The 14,245-nt window shown below is 37.2% G+C and overlaps 1 protein-coding gene across 2 annotated transcripts; it reads left to right on the top strand.

Moving 5' to 3' along the window:
- Window positions 1-597: 597 nt before the first annotated feature.
- On the top strand, window positions 598-12,534 carry LOC109818662 (putative methyltransferase PMT2). Of its 2 annotated transcripts, none has more exons than XM_083076719.1 (7): window positions 598-885; window positions 1,634-2,297; window positions 2,471-2,681; window positions 3,274-3,562; window positions 9,104-9,469; window positions 11,425-11,502; window positions 11,869-12,534. In XM_083076719.1, exons 2-7 carry the CDS (start codon window positions 1,659-1,661, stop codon window positions 12,098-12,100), a joined length of 1,815 nt encoding a protein of 604 aa, XP_082932845.1. In that variant the 5' UTR covers window positions 598-885; window positions 1,634-1,658; the 3' UTR covers window positions 12,101-12,534. The 2 variants fall into 2 exon arrangements, with proteins under 2 accessions (XP_082932845.1, XP_082932846.1); XM_083076720.1 differs by lacking the exon at window positions 598-885 and adding an exon at window positions 1,026-1,175.
- Window positions 12,535-14,245: the final 1,711 nt, after the last annotated feature.

The following is a 14,245-nucleotide window of genomic DNA, read 5'->3' as shown; positions in this document are numbered from 1 at the left end:
AATATTTAAATTATTATTGTAAAATTATACCTTTTTAATTCATTACCATAATAATTTAAATATAATTTTTTTTTTGCTTTCTCTTTTCTGACTTAACTAATTTATTAAATTTATTTTATGTAACATAAGAAGTATACATAAAATATGATATGTGAAAATGAATATTTCTCATGAAAGTACAAAAAGAAATTTATACCTCACTCAAAGCCTGAATAATTTATCTTGCTTGATTATAATATTCAGTCCATGCATTGCATGGGTGGGACTATTAGTTGACCTCCACCACCATATTTATCATGTTATCAATTTTGTCGCTTACAAATCACAATACATAAATGGATGAAAACTTGAATGGAGTACAAAAATAAATATTCATTTCTCATATATTTTGAATTTTGTTGCCATTTGGTGAGATCAAAGTTCCAATGAGCAAAATACATTTATTTATTTTTACAAAAGGTTGATTTTTGTTATGATAAACATTTGGATTTAAGGTTGCAATTGACGAAAAGTAAAAGTGTGACACCTTTGGAATAAAAGGATAAGATTGAATTTTAATTTTGATGTTCGGAGTTAGTTAACCAACCAATTGAAATATTATCCCTGCGAAATAGTGAAGAATCACACGCAGTGAGACATTTCCGTACCCTCGGACTTTTCGGAACCCATATGTTAACAAACAAGAAACAAGACACCCATTTCACTTATGCCTTCCAAACTCAACAACAAATCTAAATTTCAAATTTTTTCATTTTCTGCCCCACAAAGATCCTTCATTCTAGTTCTCCAATTTTCAATGATGAAGATGGGTAACTTGGTTCCATAGGACCCACCACCACCCAAGATTTTCACCGTTTCCTTTTCGCTTTTGTTGTCGTAGTGCCAGTAAGTGACAAATCTTTGTCCCTTCATTCACATCTTATATATTATTTTAACGACCTTTGTTAACCGCTGTAACAAATTTTCTTTTTTAATTAAAAAGGGAGGGTGGATTTGATTAGAGGGACTCTTTGATCGAATTAAATTTTAAAGTTTAGCTTCATTTTATTTCCCTTTGAATTTGCACTGTTATTTGATTCCACATGCTTTAAACTAAGGATTCTGAAGAGGAGAAAAGATAGCATGGGGTTGCGGTCGGAGTTGATTTAATTGATTCATGGGTTGATGTGTTGAAGGTTAGGTTAGTTTAACTGAGATTGGTGCAGGAATTAATTTGTCATAAGGGTTTGAAATTGTGATCAGTATGACAATGTGTGATTGCAGACCACATCAAGAATTCAAATTGCGGTTATGCAATCCTTGGTTTTGCGAAAAAATACTGACGAATGTGGCAGCAATTGCTATTGGAATGCAGTCACAAAGGCCCAAAAATCCTTGACATTATGGCTGTAATTGTGGTTGCAAATTGTTGTTTAAAACCTTGGATCGCATTAGGAAGTAGCCTAGCTATAACTGCAATGCAAATGCAACCACAATTTAAAACCCTTCTTTGAATTATGTGAATTGTTTTGTTTAGAGTGATTTTGGTTGCATTGATTCTTGTGGTCATTGGCTGAATTGGTCTAAATGGACAATCTTGCTATTTAGTTCAAGTCACAATTATGCCTTAATATGTTTCAATTTAACCATGCAGCGTGTTTGTATTATAAAGATTCATCATGGTTACGAAAGGGAACCCTGGGGACCATAGGAATAATAGGAATTCAGTGCCTATTTTCATCATAGTTGGCTTGTGTGGTTTCTTCTATGTATTGGGTTTGTGGCAACGGAGTGGTTTTGGAAAGGGAGACAGTATAGCTGTTGAGATTACTAAACAGACAGATTGCAGTATTCTCTCTGATCTAAACTACGAGACCCACAATGGGGATGATGCTGATGCTCCTAATGCACAAGTGAAGGAGTTCCAGCCGTGTGACGATCGCTACATTGATTACACGCCTTGTCATGATCAAGCACGAGCAATGACATTTCCCCGGGACAATATGGCTTATAGAGAAAGGCATTGTCCTCCTGATGAAGAAAAACTGTATTGTCTCATACCTGCCCCTAGAGGATATGCAACACCGTTTCCATGGCCCAAGAGTCGCGATTATGTACCATATGCAAATGCACCTTACAAGAGCCTGACAGTTGAGAAGGCTGTGCAGAATTGGATACAGTATGAAGGAAATGTTTTCAGGTTCCCTGGTGGTGGAACACAGTTTCCCAAGGGAGCTGATGCTTACATTGATGAACTTGCTTCTGTTATTCCAGTGGATAATGGGATGATTAGAACTGCATTGGATACTGGCTGTGGGGTACGTCAAATCTAAGTAAACATCCTTATTTTGGTTGCATCTATTTTGCTGGCTTCTACATAATGTTTACATGAAGAAATTATAGTCCTCTTTCAAATTTGGACTCCGTAGTTGTACATGTAGCTTCCATTTATTATATATTGTAGCTCGTTTCTGATTATTGACGGTGTTAGGTTGCTAGTTTTGGTGCATACTTGTTCAAGAAAAATGTTGTTACCATGTCAATTGCACCACGGGACTCTCATGAAGCGCAAGTTCAATTTGCTTTGGAAAGAGGTGTTCCAGCAATCATTGGTGTTCTTGGAACAATAATGCTTCCCTTCCCTTCTGGAGCTTTCGACATGGCACATTGTTCTCGCTGCTTGATTCCATGGGGTGGAAATGGTGAGAATAGCTCTGATGTTTCTGTCCTGGGACAATTAAAATATATCTTTTGGGTTGATAAATAAATTTCTTAGTATCTCTTTAGGAGAATTCCATATCTTAGTAGGGCTTTTATGATGAAAAAATAAACATTTTTTTATGATATACATACATACACACATATATATGCATACATAACTATAATTCAAAGCCTGATTCAGCTTGTATTGAATGTAAAGAGTTAACAACTTAAGAGGCTCGCTTGTTGATTACTTGGATTTGTTCATACCCTTAAACTATGGCTTGATTTAATTTATAATGATTTTCAAATTTCCTATACCAGATTCAAAGGTTGGCTTGTTGACTACTTGGATTTGTTCATAGTGGCCTTAGAGAACCTAAATTAATTTCACGCACTTAAACTATTGCTTGGTTTTATTTATAACGATTTTCAAAGAGACTTTTTTCTTATACCAGATTAATGTCTGATTTTTATTCGTTGTCTTTCTTGGTTTCTTATTTACTATTTGATGGTTGTTAACAAAAGTAGTACTTTGGCTTTTTGGTTGTAAGAAATATCTTTACACTGTATTTATTGGAATTTCTTTTCTAGATGGAAAGTACATGAAGGAAGTTGACCGGGTTCTTAGACCTGGTGGTTACTGGGTACTCGCTGGTCCTCCTATCAACTGGAAGAATAACTACCGAGCATGGCAACGTCCTGAATATGAGCTGGAGGAGGAGCAACGGCAGATTGAGGATACTGCTAAACTTCTTTGCTGGGAAAAGAAATATGAAAAGGGTGAAATTGCTATCTGGAAAAAAGCATTACATAGTGATGATTGCGGTGAACAAGATGCTAAACCTACAATGTGTGATACCACAAATTCTGATGATGTCTGGTAAATTATTTCACCCATATATTGCCCCTTCTCTTTTTTCGCTTCATTGATTAGTTAATACTTTATGTTCTATTATTAGTTTATGATAGACTCTACTTGTATTGAAAGAGAAAATTGAAGGAATGAACAGAGCAAAAAAATTATCTGCAAGTATATTGTTGGTCCCCTTCCTTTACCACACTATCATCCAATCAATTCAGTACACTAGGCAAATTCGAGAATGCCCGCTCTCCCAAATTACAATATTATTCCACACCTCCTCTCCCCTTACGTTCTCCTATTTATACAATATCCCCGTCCCTACAGCCTGTTATCAGTTAGTTATTAAAAATAACTAACTGCCTCCCTTTCCCCTCCTCACATATACCCGTTTAACCACGGGTCTCCTATCAATACTCCCCCCCCGAGCTAACACCTTGTCCTCAAGGTGAAATTGTGGGAATGTGGCATCAACCTTGGTTGCTGTTTCCCACGAATTTTCACAGTCAGGTAGGTTGTGCCACTGAATGAGGACCTCCAATTCTCCTGTTCGGCTGTATCTGTACGCTAAAAGTTCAGCTGGTTGCGGCTGTAGTTCCCACTCTACAGAAAGTTCTTCCGGAAGGGACTGCACTTGTTTCTCTATGGGCACTGCTTTCTTCAATTTGCTGACATGGAAAACTGGATGAATCCTACTGTTTTCTGGTAACAGCAACCTGTAAGCCACCTCACCCACCTTAGCCCCTACCTGGAAAGGACCATAATATCGCGGACTCAACTTCTCATTTCTCCTCTTCGCCAATGACTTGAGCCTATACGGCTGGGCTTTGAGATAAACCCAATCTCCCACCTCAAACTTCACATCCCTTCTTTTCTTATCCGCTTGTTGTTTCATCCGATGCTGTGCCTTTCCAATGTTAGCTTTTAATTCCTCCAATATTCCGTCCCTCTCTTCTGCCATTACATTTACAGTCTCCACCTTGGAAGGGAAAGTTTGAGCTTTGAAAATAGTAGGAGGATCCCTTCCATACACGGCCTTGAACGGAGTCATTCCCGAAGATTGATTGTAATGGGTGTTAAAACAAAACTCTGCCCAAGCTAACCACCTAGGCCACTGCTTGGGTTTATCCCCCACAAAACATCTCAAGTAATCCTCCAAACACCTGTTGACCACCTCCGTCTGCCCATCCGATTGAGGGTGATACGCTGATGCATATTTCAATTTTGTGCCAGCAGATTTAAACAATTCTGACCAGAACTGGCTCACAAACAGCTTGTCCCTGTCAGTGACAATGGATTCAGGAAATCCATGTAGCCTCACCACCTCCTGAACGAACACTTGAGCTACTTCCTGTGCAGAAAAAGGGTGTGATAGGGGTAAGAAATGGGCGTACTTCGATAGCCTGTCTACTACCACCAAAATAGTATCCTTGTTCAAAGCTCTCGGAAGGCCCCCAATGAAGTCCATGGATAAATCAGTCCAGATTTGCATAGGAATTGGTAATGGTTGCAACAATCCACCTGGTGCCAGTGTCTAGTACTTATTCGTTTGGCAAACGTGACATTCAGCCACAAATTTGGTAATGTCCTTCTTCATTCCCTTCCAAAAGAATACAGCTGATACTCTCTTGAAGGTTCTGAAAACACCCGCATGGCCTCCCATAGCTGAAGCATGAAACTCTCGGATGATGAGCGGAATCCTGCTAGACTTCCTGGGTAACACCAATTTGCCGTTGAAAAATAATTTTCCCTCTTTCAATTCATACCCTTTCTGCTGGTCCGGGTCTGTGACCAATTTCTGCATCAGTACTTGTAATTCAGCATCCTCCAAAAACTCTTCTTCCCACTTCTGCCACTCTTCCATTTCTACCCTTGTTATTGCCGCATACATCATCTGCCTTGAAAGACCATCTGCCGCCTTATTCTCATAACCCGGTTTATATTGGATTTCAAAATCAAATCCCAATAACTTGGTTGTCCACTTGTGATGCTCCTCTCCCAATAATTTTTGCTCATTAAGAAATTTGAGGCTCCTCTGGTCAGTTTTTATAATGAACTTCCTTCCCATCAAATAATGTCTCCACTTCTGAACAGCCACTACAATTGCCATTAATTCCCTTTCATATACTGATTTTCTCTGGGCCTTGTTAGAAAGAGCCTTGCTCATGAAGGCTAAGGGCCTACCCTCTTGAAGCAGCACCGCCCCAATTCCCTGGCTGGAAGCATCTGACTCCACCACAAACAGTTTAGAAAAATCTGGAACAGCCAACATAGGCAACTCGGCCACGGCCCGTTTAAGAGCCTCAAACGCTATGGTGGCTTCCTCACTCCATACAAATGCGTCCTTTTTTAACAACTCCGTCAGAGGTCTTGAAATCACCCCGTATCCCCTAACAAACCTCCTATAATATCCGGTCAGACCCAGAAACCCCCTCAGACCCTTAAGGTTCATAGGTTGAGGCCATTTAAGCATGGCTTCTACCTTGGAAAGGTCTGCTGCCACCCCCTCGGCCGAAATGACATGACCCAGGTACTCCATATGATGTCTTGCAAACTCACACTTCTTCCTATTAGCCACCAACGAATTCTCCCTTAATAGGGTCAATACCTGTCTTAAGTGGTATTGATGTTCTTCCAAATTCCTGCTATAAACCAATATATCATCAAAAAATACTAAAACAAACTTCCTCAAAATCGGCCTCAATACTTCATTCATTAACCCCTGGAATGTTGAGGGTGCATTAGTAAGGCCGAAAGGCATTACCAAGTATTCATAATGCCCCTCGTGAGTTCTAAAAGCCGTCTTGGGAATGTCCTCCGCTCTCATCCTGATTTGATGATAACCAGATTTCAAAACCAATTTGGAAAATATGGTGGCCCCATTCAGCTCATCCAAAAGCTCATCAATAACGGGAATGGGAAATTTATCTGGTATGGTCACCTTATTCAACGCCCTGTAATCAACACAAAACCTCCAGCTTCCATCCTTCTTTTTTACCAAAATTATAGGACTAGCATAGGGGCTGATACTAGGCCTGATAATCCCTGTCCGCAACATGTCCTGCACCAATTTTTCAATCTCATTTTTTTGGTAATACGGGTACCTATAAGGTCTGAGGTTGGGAATTTCGGCCCCCTCCTTCAAATGAATAGCATGGTCCTGCCTTCTTGATGGGGGCAGTCCCTGGGGTTCCCTGAAAACCTCTTCAAACTCCTCCAATAGTTGCTTAACACACTCTGGCACTACCCTCATCTTTCCCTCTGGCTCGGTTTCAGCCACCCGACATTCCACCCAAAAAATTTTCTCTTCCTCCTTCAACTGCCTGAGGGTGCCTTTCAATGGTGCTTCCGACACACTCAAGGAAGAATCACCCTTGATTTGATAGACTTCTCCTCCTACTGTGCCCTTTAAGGTTAATTTATCAAAATTAACCTTAATTTCTCCCAGCCCCCTCAACCATTCCATCCCTAATATCACGTCAACCCCATCCAATGCAAAAAGATAACAATTTTGCCTCCAAGAAATTCCCTGTACCTCTATCTCCAATCCTGCACACAAGCCTTGCGCCTTCACACTATGACCATCCCCGACCTTCACCCAATATGGCTCTGTTTTCTTTGCCGTCAACCCCAATCTCGTTACCACCGAATCAGCAATGAAGTTGTGCGAAGCCCCACAATCCACCAAAACCAGAACTGAATTATCACCTATCTTTCCCCAGCATTTGAACGAATGTTTAGAAGTCATTCCCACCATACTCCGAAAATCTAATGTCGTGGAGGACGGCTTACCCCCCCATTGTATCTCCTCTTCTTCATCTTCCTCGGTCTCTCCCTCCTCCAATAACATTATTCGAATTTGCTTGTTTTTGCACACATGTCCCGGTGAAAACTTCTCCTCACATCTGAAACAGACCCCCCTTCGCCGCCTTTCTTGGTACTCCGCATCAGTCATCCTCCGCCAGTTTGTCTTACCATCCCCCTTTTGACTATCTTCCCCTTTTGTCTCCCTAGGTTCATCATGTTTCTTCTTCTCTTCGTCCCTTCGGCTGCCATAGAGGTTCTTGTTCCATCCCCCTCTATTCATGGTGGACGACGATCCCCCCACCTCCTTCCTTAAGATCGAATTTCGAGATTCTATCAATAACGCCAAATCCATAATTTCTTCCAATGAATTGAGTCGATGCAACCTCAATTCCGCCTTAACCTCCTCCTTGAGACCATTCAAGAAAATGCCCTTCAAATAATTGGTATCCCCAATCTGGAGAGGCCCAGAATTTGCCTCAAACTGCTCCCTGTAATCCGCCACACTCCCTACTTGCTTAAGGCCCAACAACATTTCGTATGGGTTTTGTACCACCTCGGGCTGAAATCGTTTCAACAATGCCCCTTTGAACCCTGCCCAGGAAGTATTTTGATTTCTGCCTTCCCACCATTGAAACCACGCCACTGCCTTCCCTTGCAACGCTACCATAGCCACCTCCACCTTCTCGTCCTCCCATACCCCCTTCAACCTGAAATACCTTTCCATCTTTCCAACCCATCCTAACACGTCATCCCCTTGGAACAGCGGAAGTTCCAGGTTTCGCCACTTCCACCCATTCTTTTCCGTTCTTGGATCCCCATACTCTTCGTCCCCTTCACGGCCGTTACTTCCCACCGTCCCCATAGTCGCTCGCATTTCCTTCATTTGCTCCAGCATCTCGCGCATCGCCCCCTCAATGTTACGCCGCCATTCAGTTTCCTCCGCCGTACGTTTCTGTATGTCCTGCAAACCCTTTTCCACCTGCTCCAACCGGAACTCCATTTTCTTTTCCATCCTTGACCCCTCAGGTTCATAGCAGCTTTGATACCAGTTGATAGACTCTACTTGTATTGAAAGAGAAAATTGAAGGAATGAACAGAGCAAAAAAATTATCTGCAAGTATATTGTTGGTCCCCTTCCTTTACCACACTATCATCCAATCAATTCAGTACACTAGGCAAATTCGAGAATGCCCGCTCTCCCAAATTACAATATTATTCCACACCTCCTCTCCCCTTACGTTCTCCTATTTATACAATATCCCCGTCCCTACAGCCTGTTATCAGTTAGTTATTAAAAATAACTAACTGCCTCCCTTTCCCCTCCTCACATATACCCGTTTAACCACGGGTCTCCTATCAGTTTATTACTTTTGCACCAAATTCTTTATCAACTTGGAACGAAAATATGTATTCTAGTTAACAAACTACTTAAATTTCCTCTACATTCATATTTTCTGAGTAACAATAACACTGTTTTTGAAAAAATGATGACCATTTTCCTCCTTGAGTTGCTACTTCGCTAGTCCCAAACTATTTCCTAAGCTTTCTAATTGGATGGATACAAGAAGTTTGAATTTTATACTATATGCATTATGTAAGAATTATTTCTTAAATGGTAATTGAGTACTTGACAAACATGGTTTATCTAGGATCAGATTTCTTCGATCATTTATGAAAAGTTACTAGTGTAGTCCTAACCTTTGGGATAAGAACTATTGGCTTCAATAATTGTCTGAAAGGTCTGACAATGTGTAGGTACAAGAAAATGGAAGATTGTGTAACTCCTAGTAAACCTGGTGGCTCATGGAAACCATTCCAAGAGAGACTCAATGCTGTTCCTTTCAGAATCACCAGTGGATCTGTTCCTGGTGTATCTGTGGAAGTATTTGAAGAGGACAACCGAGTATGGAAGAAGCATGTGAATGCTTACAAACGTATCAACAAAATCCTTAGCTCAGGGAGGTATCGCAACATAATGGACATGAATGCTGGCCTGGGAAGTTTTGCTGCTGCACTGGAATCTCCCAAATTATGGGTTATGAATGTTGTGCCTACAATTGCTGAGAAAGCTAACTTGGGTGTTATATTTGAGCGTGGATTGGTTGGCATTTATCACGACTGGTAACTTCTGTAGCATGGTTTCCTTACCTTTTCTTTTTTCCTTTTGGTTTCTCCTTTTCAACTTTAATTTTTCATTGAGTTGGTTGCTTTATTCTTTAAGCCTGACCTTTCTATAAATTAAGATGACAACCCACTGGACAATGAAGTGCAAATAGTTGTGTTGGAGTTTATAAACCAATCAACTAGACATTTTTTTGGTGATTTGACCATTGGTTTTATTAAATTAGAAGAAATTTGTTGAAATCATAGGAGTTTTATGCAGAGGAGGGAAAGAAACAAAATCTGAAGTTATTGATATATGGTGTGTAATGATATGTTATAAAATAGAGAAATACGTCACATCATGCAACATACTAAACAAAAATTTTAGAGAAAGAACATTTTCCATTGTAACGAAGTTATCATCGTAAAAGTGGCTTGTGCTAGTCAAAACAATGACAAAGTAGTGATAATTTCACAACATGTGCCGAGAAATAGAATAAGTGCATCAAACATGATGTAGAGGGAACGTGTCAAATCTGACCACCAAATAGAAAAGAAAAAAAAAAAACAAGAACACAATCCGATGGAGACACATAAAAGAGTTTCAAACTTTTGAAACTCGGCAACAAAATGATGACAAAACTGGGTCATGGAAAATGGTAGCACTCTTTTACCATGTTAAAGTTATAGGGATATAGATAAGAGAAGGAAAAGAGAGAACAAAATCCAAGTATACCATTGATTCATGTGTAATGTTGTATTACAAAATTCCAAGCAGTGACTCTTTTTATACTAGTACTAGACTCCTTTTCATAATCAAATAAAGAAATAAATTAAAATATAATGAAATATGGAAGCCAATCCTAATTAGATACTCTAAATATGGTATAATAAAATAAGAGTATCATGAGATATTTTCCAGCTATTGTAACAAATTTGTTGGGAGTCTTTTAGCCTAATTACATGCCTATAGTCTAAGTTACAAAGATTTCCATTCTATTTTATGCTTTATGCTTGCTATAGCCATTAATCAAATGTTGAAAGTCCATATTAGTGGTTTGTTTATATCAGAAGAAGGGAACTGTAGGGAAAATGATGGAAAACTATTAGGATGGTGAGGAGTCACATGTAGTTGGATATAAGGTGTAGCATGTGGAGTGTGAGGGTATAGAGAGTTGTATGCTTTGTTTTCAGGATTTTTCTGGGGCAGGGCTTAGTCTTGCTTGGAGTATCGTTTGGATATTTTCCTCTCTTTTTTTTTTCTGGTTCAGTCTTCTGTATCAGAATCAGATATTGTGAGGGAAATATCATTCTGTTATTAATTTATGTGGTTTGTTCCTCTAATCCTACACTATCACTTAGTGGTTAGATAACGAGGAATAGAAGTTGTGTGAAGCAACACATCATTGTGGTCCTCTAACACAAAAATAGATATTTTGTGAAGTAAATACCAATATGTTATTAATTTGTATGATGTGTTCCTCTAACTCTATCAATTTGCAATTAAATGTTGAAGAATGGTAGATGTTTCTATCTTCTAGAAAGCATACAACACCAAGAAAAAAGAAAAGGAAAATAGAGTCAAAAGAGATGAAGCATGAAATGAAATAGATTAGATAGACCATTGTCTCTATCCACAGTAAAATTGTATTAATGCCAATTTGTGTTTGATATCCATACATTCCCACTCTTTCTCGAGTCATTATTCCTTCTTTAGTTCAAAACTGAACCTGCTAGGCTGGTCAAAGTCATTTTATTGAAGAACCTGGTCTGAGTTGATTGTTGGCACAGGTGCAATGATGATTAGTTAAAGGCCAAGAAACATAAGCATTGTGAAAACAATCTATGTACTGTTGAACTTTATGTACAAAGAATAAGGATTATATTCTGGAATTCTTCTTTAAGAAATATATTCTGCTAAATTTTGCATGGGGGAGAAAGAGTCTTTTTATTAATTATCAAGTTTCTACCAGGTGTGAAGCCTTCTCCACATATCCAAGGACATATGACCTTATCCATGCAAATGGCCTTTTCAGCTTGTACAAGAGTGGGTAAGTTTTTTTCTCCTCATTTACCACTCCTAGATGAAATGTAGTTTTCAAGGTTAGTTGTACTTGTCAAAGCACTTGGATAATAGACTAAGAATTTGTTTGGATATAAATTAGTAATGCTTTAGGGAGTTTCTCTATTAAAAAATAAATAAATTATTTTCAGTAGAGAAATTCTCAAAAGTTGTTCTAAACTTACTCAAAGAGGCTCTGAGTGAAGTTTTGTAATTGGGAAGATAGTCAATTAATTACAAATTGGTGAACCTGCCCAACGATTATAAAAGACCATGTAGTGGAACAACCTTGGAGACAAGTGTGCAAGAGAAACAAACTACTTAAGGTTTTTGCTAATTCAAATGATCAATGCAGATGTAATGCAGAAGACATTCTATTGGAGATGGACCGAATCTTGCGTCCCGAAGGAGCAGTAATATTCCGAGATCAAGGTGATGTGCTGATGCAGGTGAGAAGAATTGTGAAAGGAATGAGATGGAGTACCAAAATGATGGATCATGAGGATGGTCCAATGGTTTCAGAGAAAGTGTTGTTTGCTGTCAAGCAGTATTGGGTAGCCAGCGACAACACCACGAGCTCAGAGTGATGAATCAAGCAGTGTTTAAATGGAAGAATAGTTTCAAGATTACATTTGACAAACTGATTCTTCTTGTGATTTGGATTCAAGTTGTTTCCAGCTGAGTGAGGTGGCTGAGGCATGAAATTGTCTAGTGTCTTAACATCAGAGGCATAGGTTTTTCTTGTTTCTTTTGTTAAAATGTAAAGTTGGTAGATGTCCTATTTTTTAGTGTTCATAAATCATAGTCATAAGATTTCTTTATACAGCATTTCATGAGTCATTTTTTTTACTTCTAAAGCAAACAACAAAAGATTCTTGAGATCATAAAGCTATATAGATATGATCTTGAAACTCAGGTCCTGATAGAGCTGGGTATTGGTTTTACATTTTCATCTTTTTATTTAGCCATTGTCTCTTGCTTTATTAATGGAATTTAATTTAGGTAGGTCATGTCATGTTCATTTTGAGTTCAATTAATTCTAATTATACTGGCTATTTTTTGTTCAACAAGAAAGAAATTACTTGCTGAAAGAACTGTAATGAGCCACATCTTTTGTGGGCCTGTAAGCTTTGTTACCTGGTCGGGTTTTGGCACTTTGAATTTACTGGGGAAAGTGGCAAGCTTTCTCATCTCGTGTACATGAATGAATCTACAAAAAATTTGCAGAGCAATATTTTCAATGTTCACACTGATTATATAAATCACGTCTAAGGTTGACATAATTTGTTGGTAAGATTTAAGCATGTAACAGTATGAAAGTTTATGTAACATTGCAATAAATAATAATTAAAAAAATACGCATATATATTAAAATGATCAGTGAAATGTCTCGTTTTCTTTGCTCGAACAGAAATAAGGATGACACATGTAGAGATCAAAGTCGTTTTCTTTCTACTCCATAATAACTGCCATATATTTATTTTATTGTATGACAATGTTTTTAGATTAAGGTCTCTAATTTATTCTTGCGTTTCATTTTAATTACTAAGTTGTCTCTAATAATTTTTAAATATTAACATATTTTATTTTACTTTTAACAAAAAAAAAAAAGTTGCTAATGAAAGATGAAAATATCGTTTATGAATTTAACAAAAGTGAAACGATATAACAATTTTACAATTATTAATGAAACATGACAAATGAAAATGAAAATGAAAACAAAATATAAATAAAAATGCATATGATCAACATTTTTCGATGGTTACCCTAAAAAAATAAATAAATAAGTTCCAACAAGAACAGAGTGTTGTGGAGCATCTCTATTCCATGGTGTAATAATATAATGTGTTCAGAATAAAAATTTTAAAATCTCAAAATTAGAATTTTTTGAAATTTGAATTATTTAGATTTCATTTTTTATATTTTATTAAGTTTTTTTTTGTTAGGATAGAGTAATTTAATTTTCACCATATGCAAAATTAATTTTCAAGTATATATATATATATATTAAATTTTACGAAAATTAATATTAATCAACTTTTAAATATTTAATAATTTCAAAGTAAATTTAAATACTTAATAATTAAAAAAATGGAATTTTTTAAGTCAACATTCATAGACAAAAGAAAATGATAGGAGAAAGAAGAGAAGATAGTGAGAGATTGGAGAAAGAGAGGGAAGAAAGAAGGAAAATATGATAAAGAGAAAAGTGAGAGAGAGATGAAAGATAAGAGATATATAAATGAGATAATAAAAAGAAGTATGAAAAATTTTAAATTCTTACTTTTAGAAAGAATTTAAAATTCTACAAGTATAAGTAATCAAAATATTTTTATAAATTACTATAATTTATTTTTTTTCAAATTTAATATTCAAACAAAATATTTCACTTCAAAGTATTTTAAATTCACTAAAAAATAAAACACTCTTAAAATCAGGATACAAACACACTTATCCAAAATTTTCTAATTCAACAATAGGATAAATTACTTTTTTGGTCTCTCTTTTTAAGCTATAAAAGTTTTTAAAGTTTCTTTTTTAAAGATTAATGTAAAAGATCAAGCTTTTACATGTTAATACTTTCTCTTGGCATTCAAGTGCCTTAAAAACATAAAGTAAAGATACATGAAGTATAAAAAAAGGACACACATTCATTGGGAGGTATAAAACTAAATGATCTTTCTCCATGGCAATAGCTCCATGCTTTGTTAGGCAGTTTTGACAAATGCATT

This window comes from Cajanus cajan, chromosome 6 (genome assembly GCF_000230855.2).
Source record: "Cajanus cajan strain Asha chromosome 6, NIPB_CcT2T_4, whole genome shotgun sequence".
NCBI classification, from domain to species: domain Eukaryota; kingdom Viridiplantae; phylum Streptophyta; class Magnoliopsida; order Fabales; family Fabaceae; genus Cajanus; species Cajanus cajan.
This window is presented reverse-complemented; position numbering and strand designations above follow the sequence as displayed.

What these genes read in the sequence shown, in the direction of transcription:
- LOC109818662 (XM_083076719.1), top strand. Translation starts at nt 1,659, where the DNA reads ATGGTTACGAAAGGGAACCCTGGGGACCATAGGAATAATAGGAATTCA. An exon ending in ACAAATTCTGATGATGTCTG is followed by an intron (nt 3,563 to 9,103) that starts GTAAATTATTTC and finishes GACAATGTGTAG; the next exon opens with GTACAAGAAAATGGAAGATT. An exon ending in TTCAGCTTGTACAAGAGTGG is followed by an intron (nt 11,503 to 11,868) that starts GTAAGTTTTTTT and finishes TGATCAATGCAG; the next exon opens with ATGTAATGCAGAAGACATTC.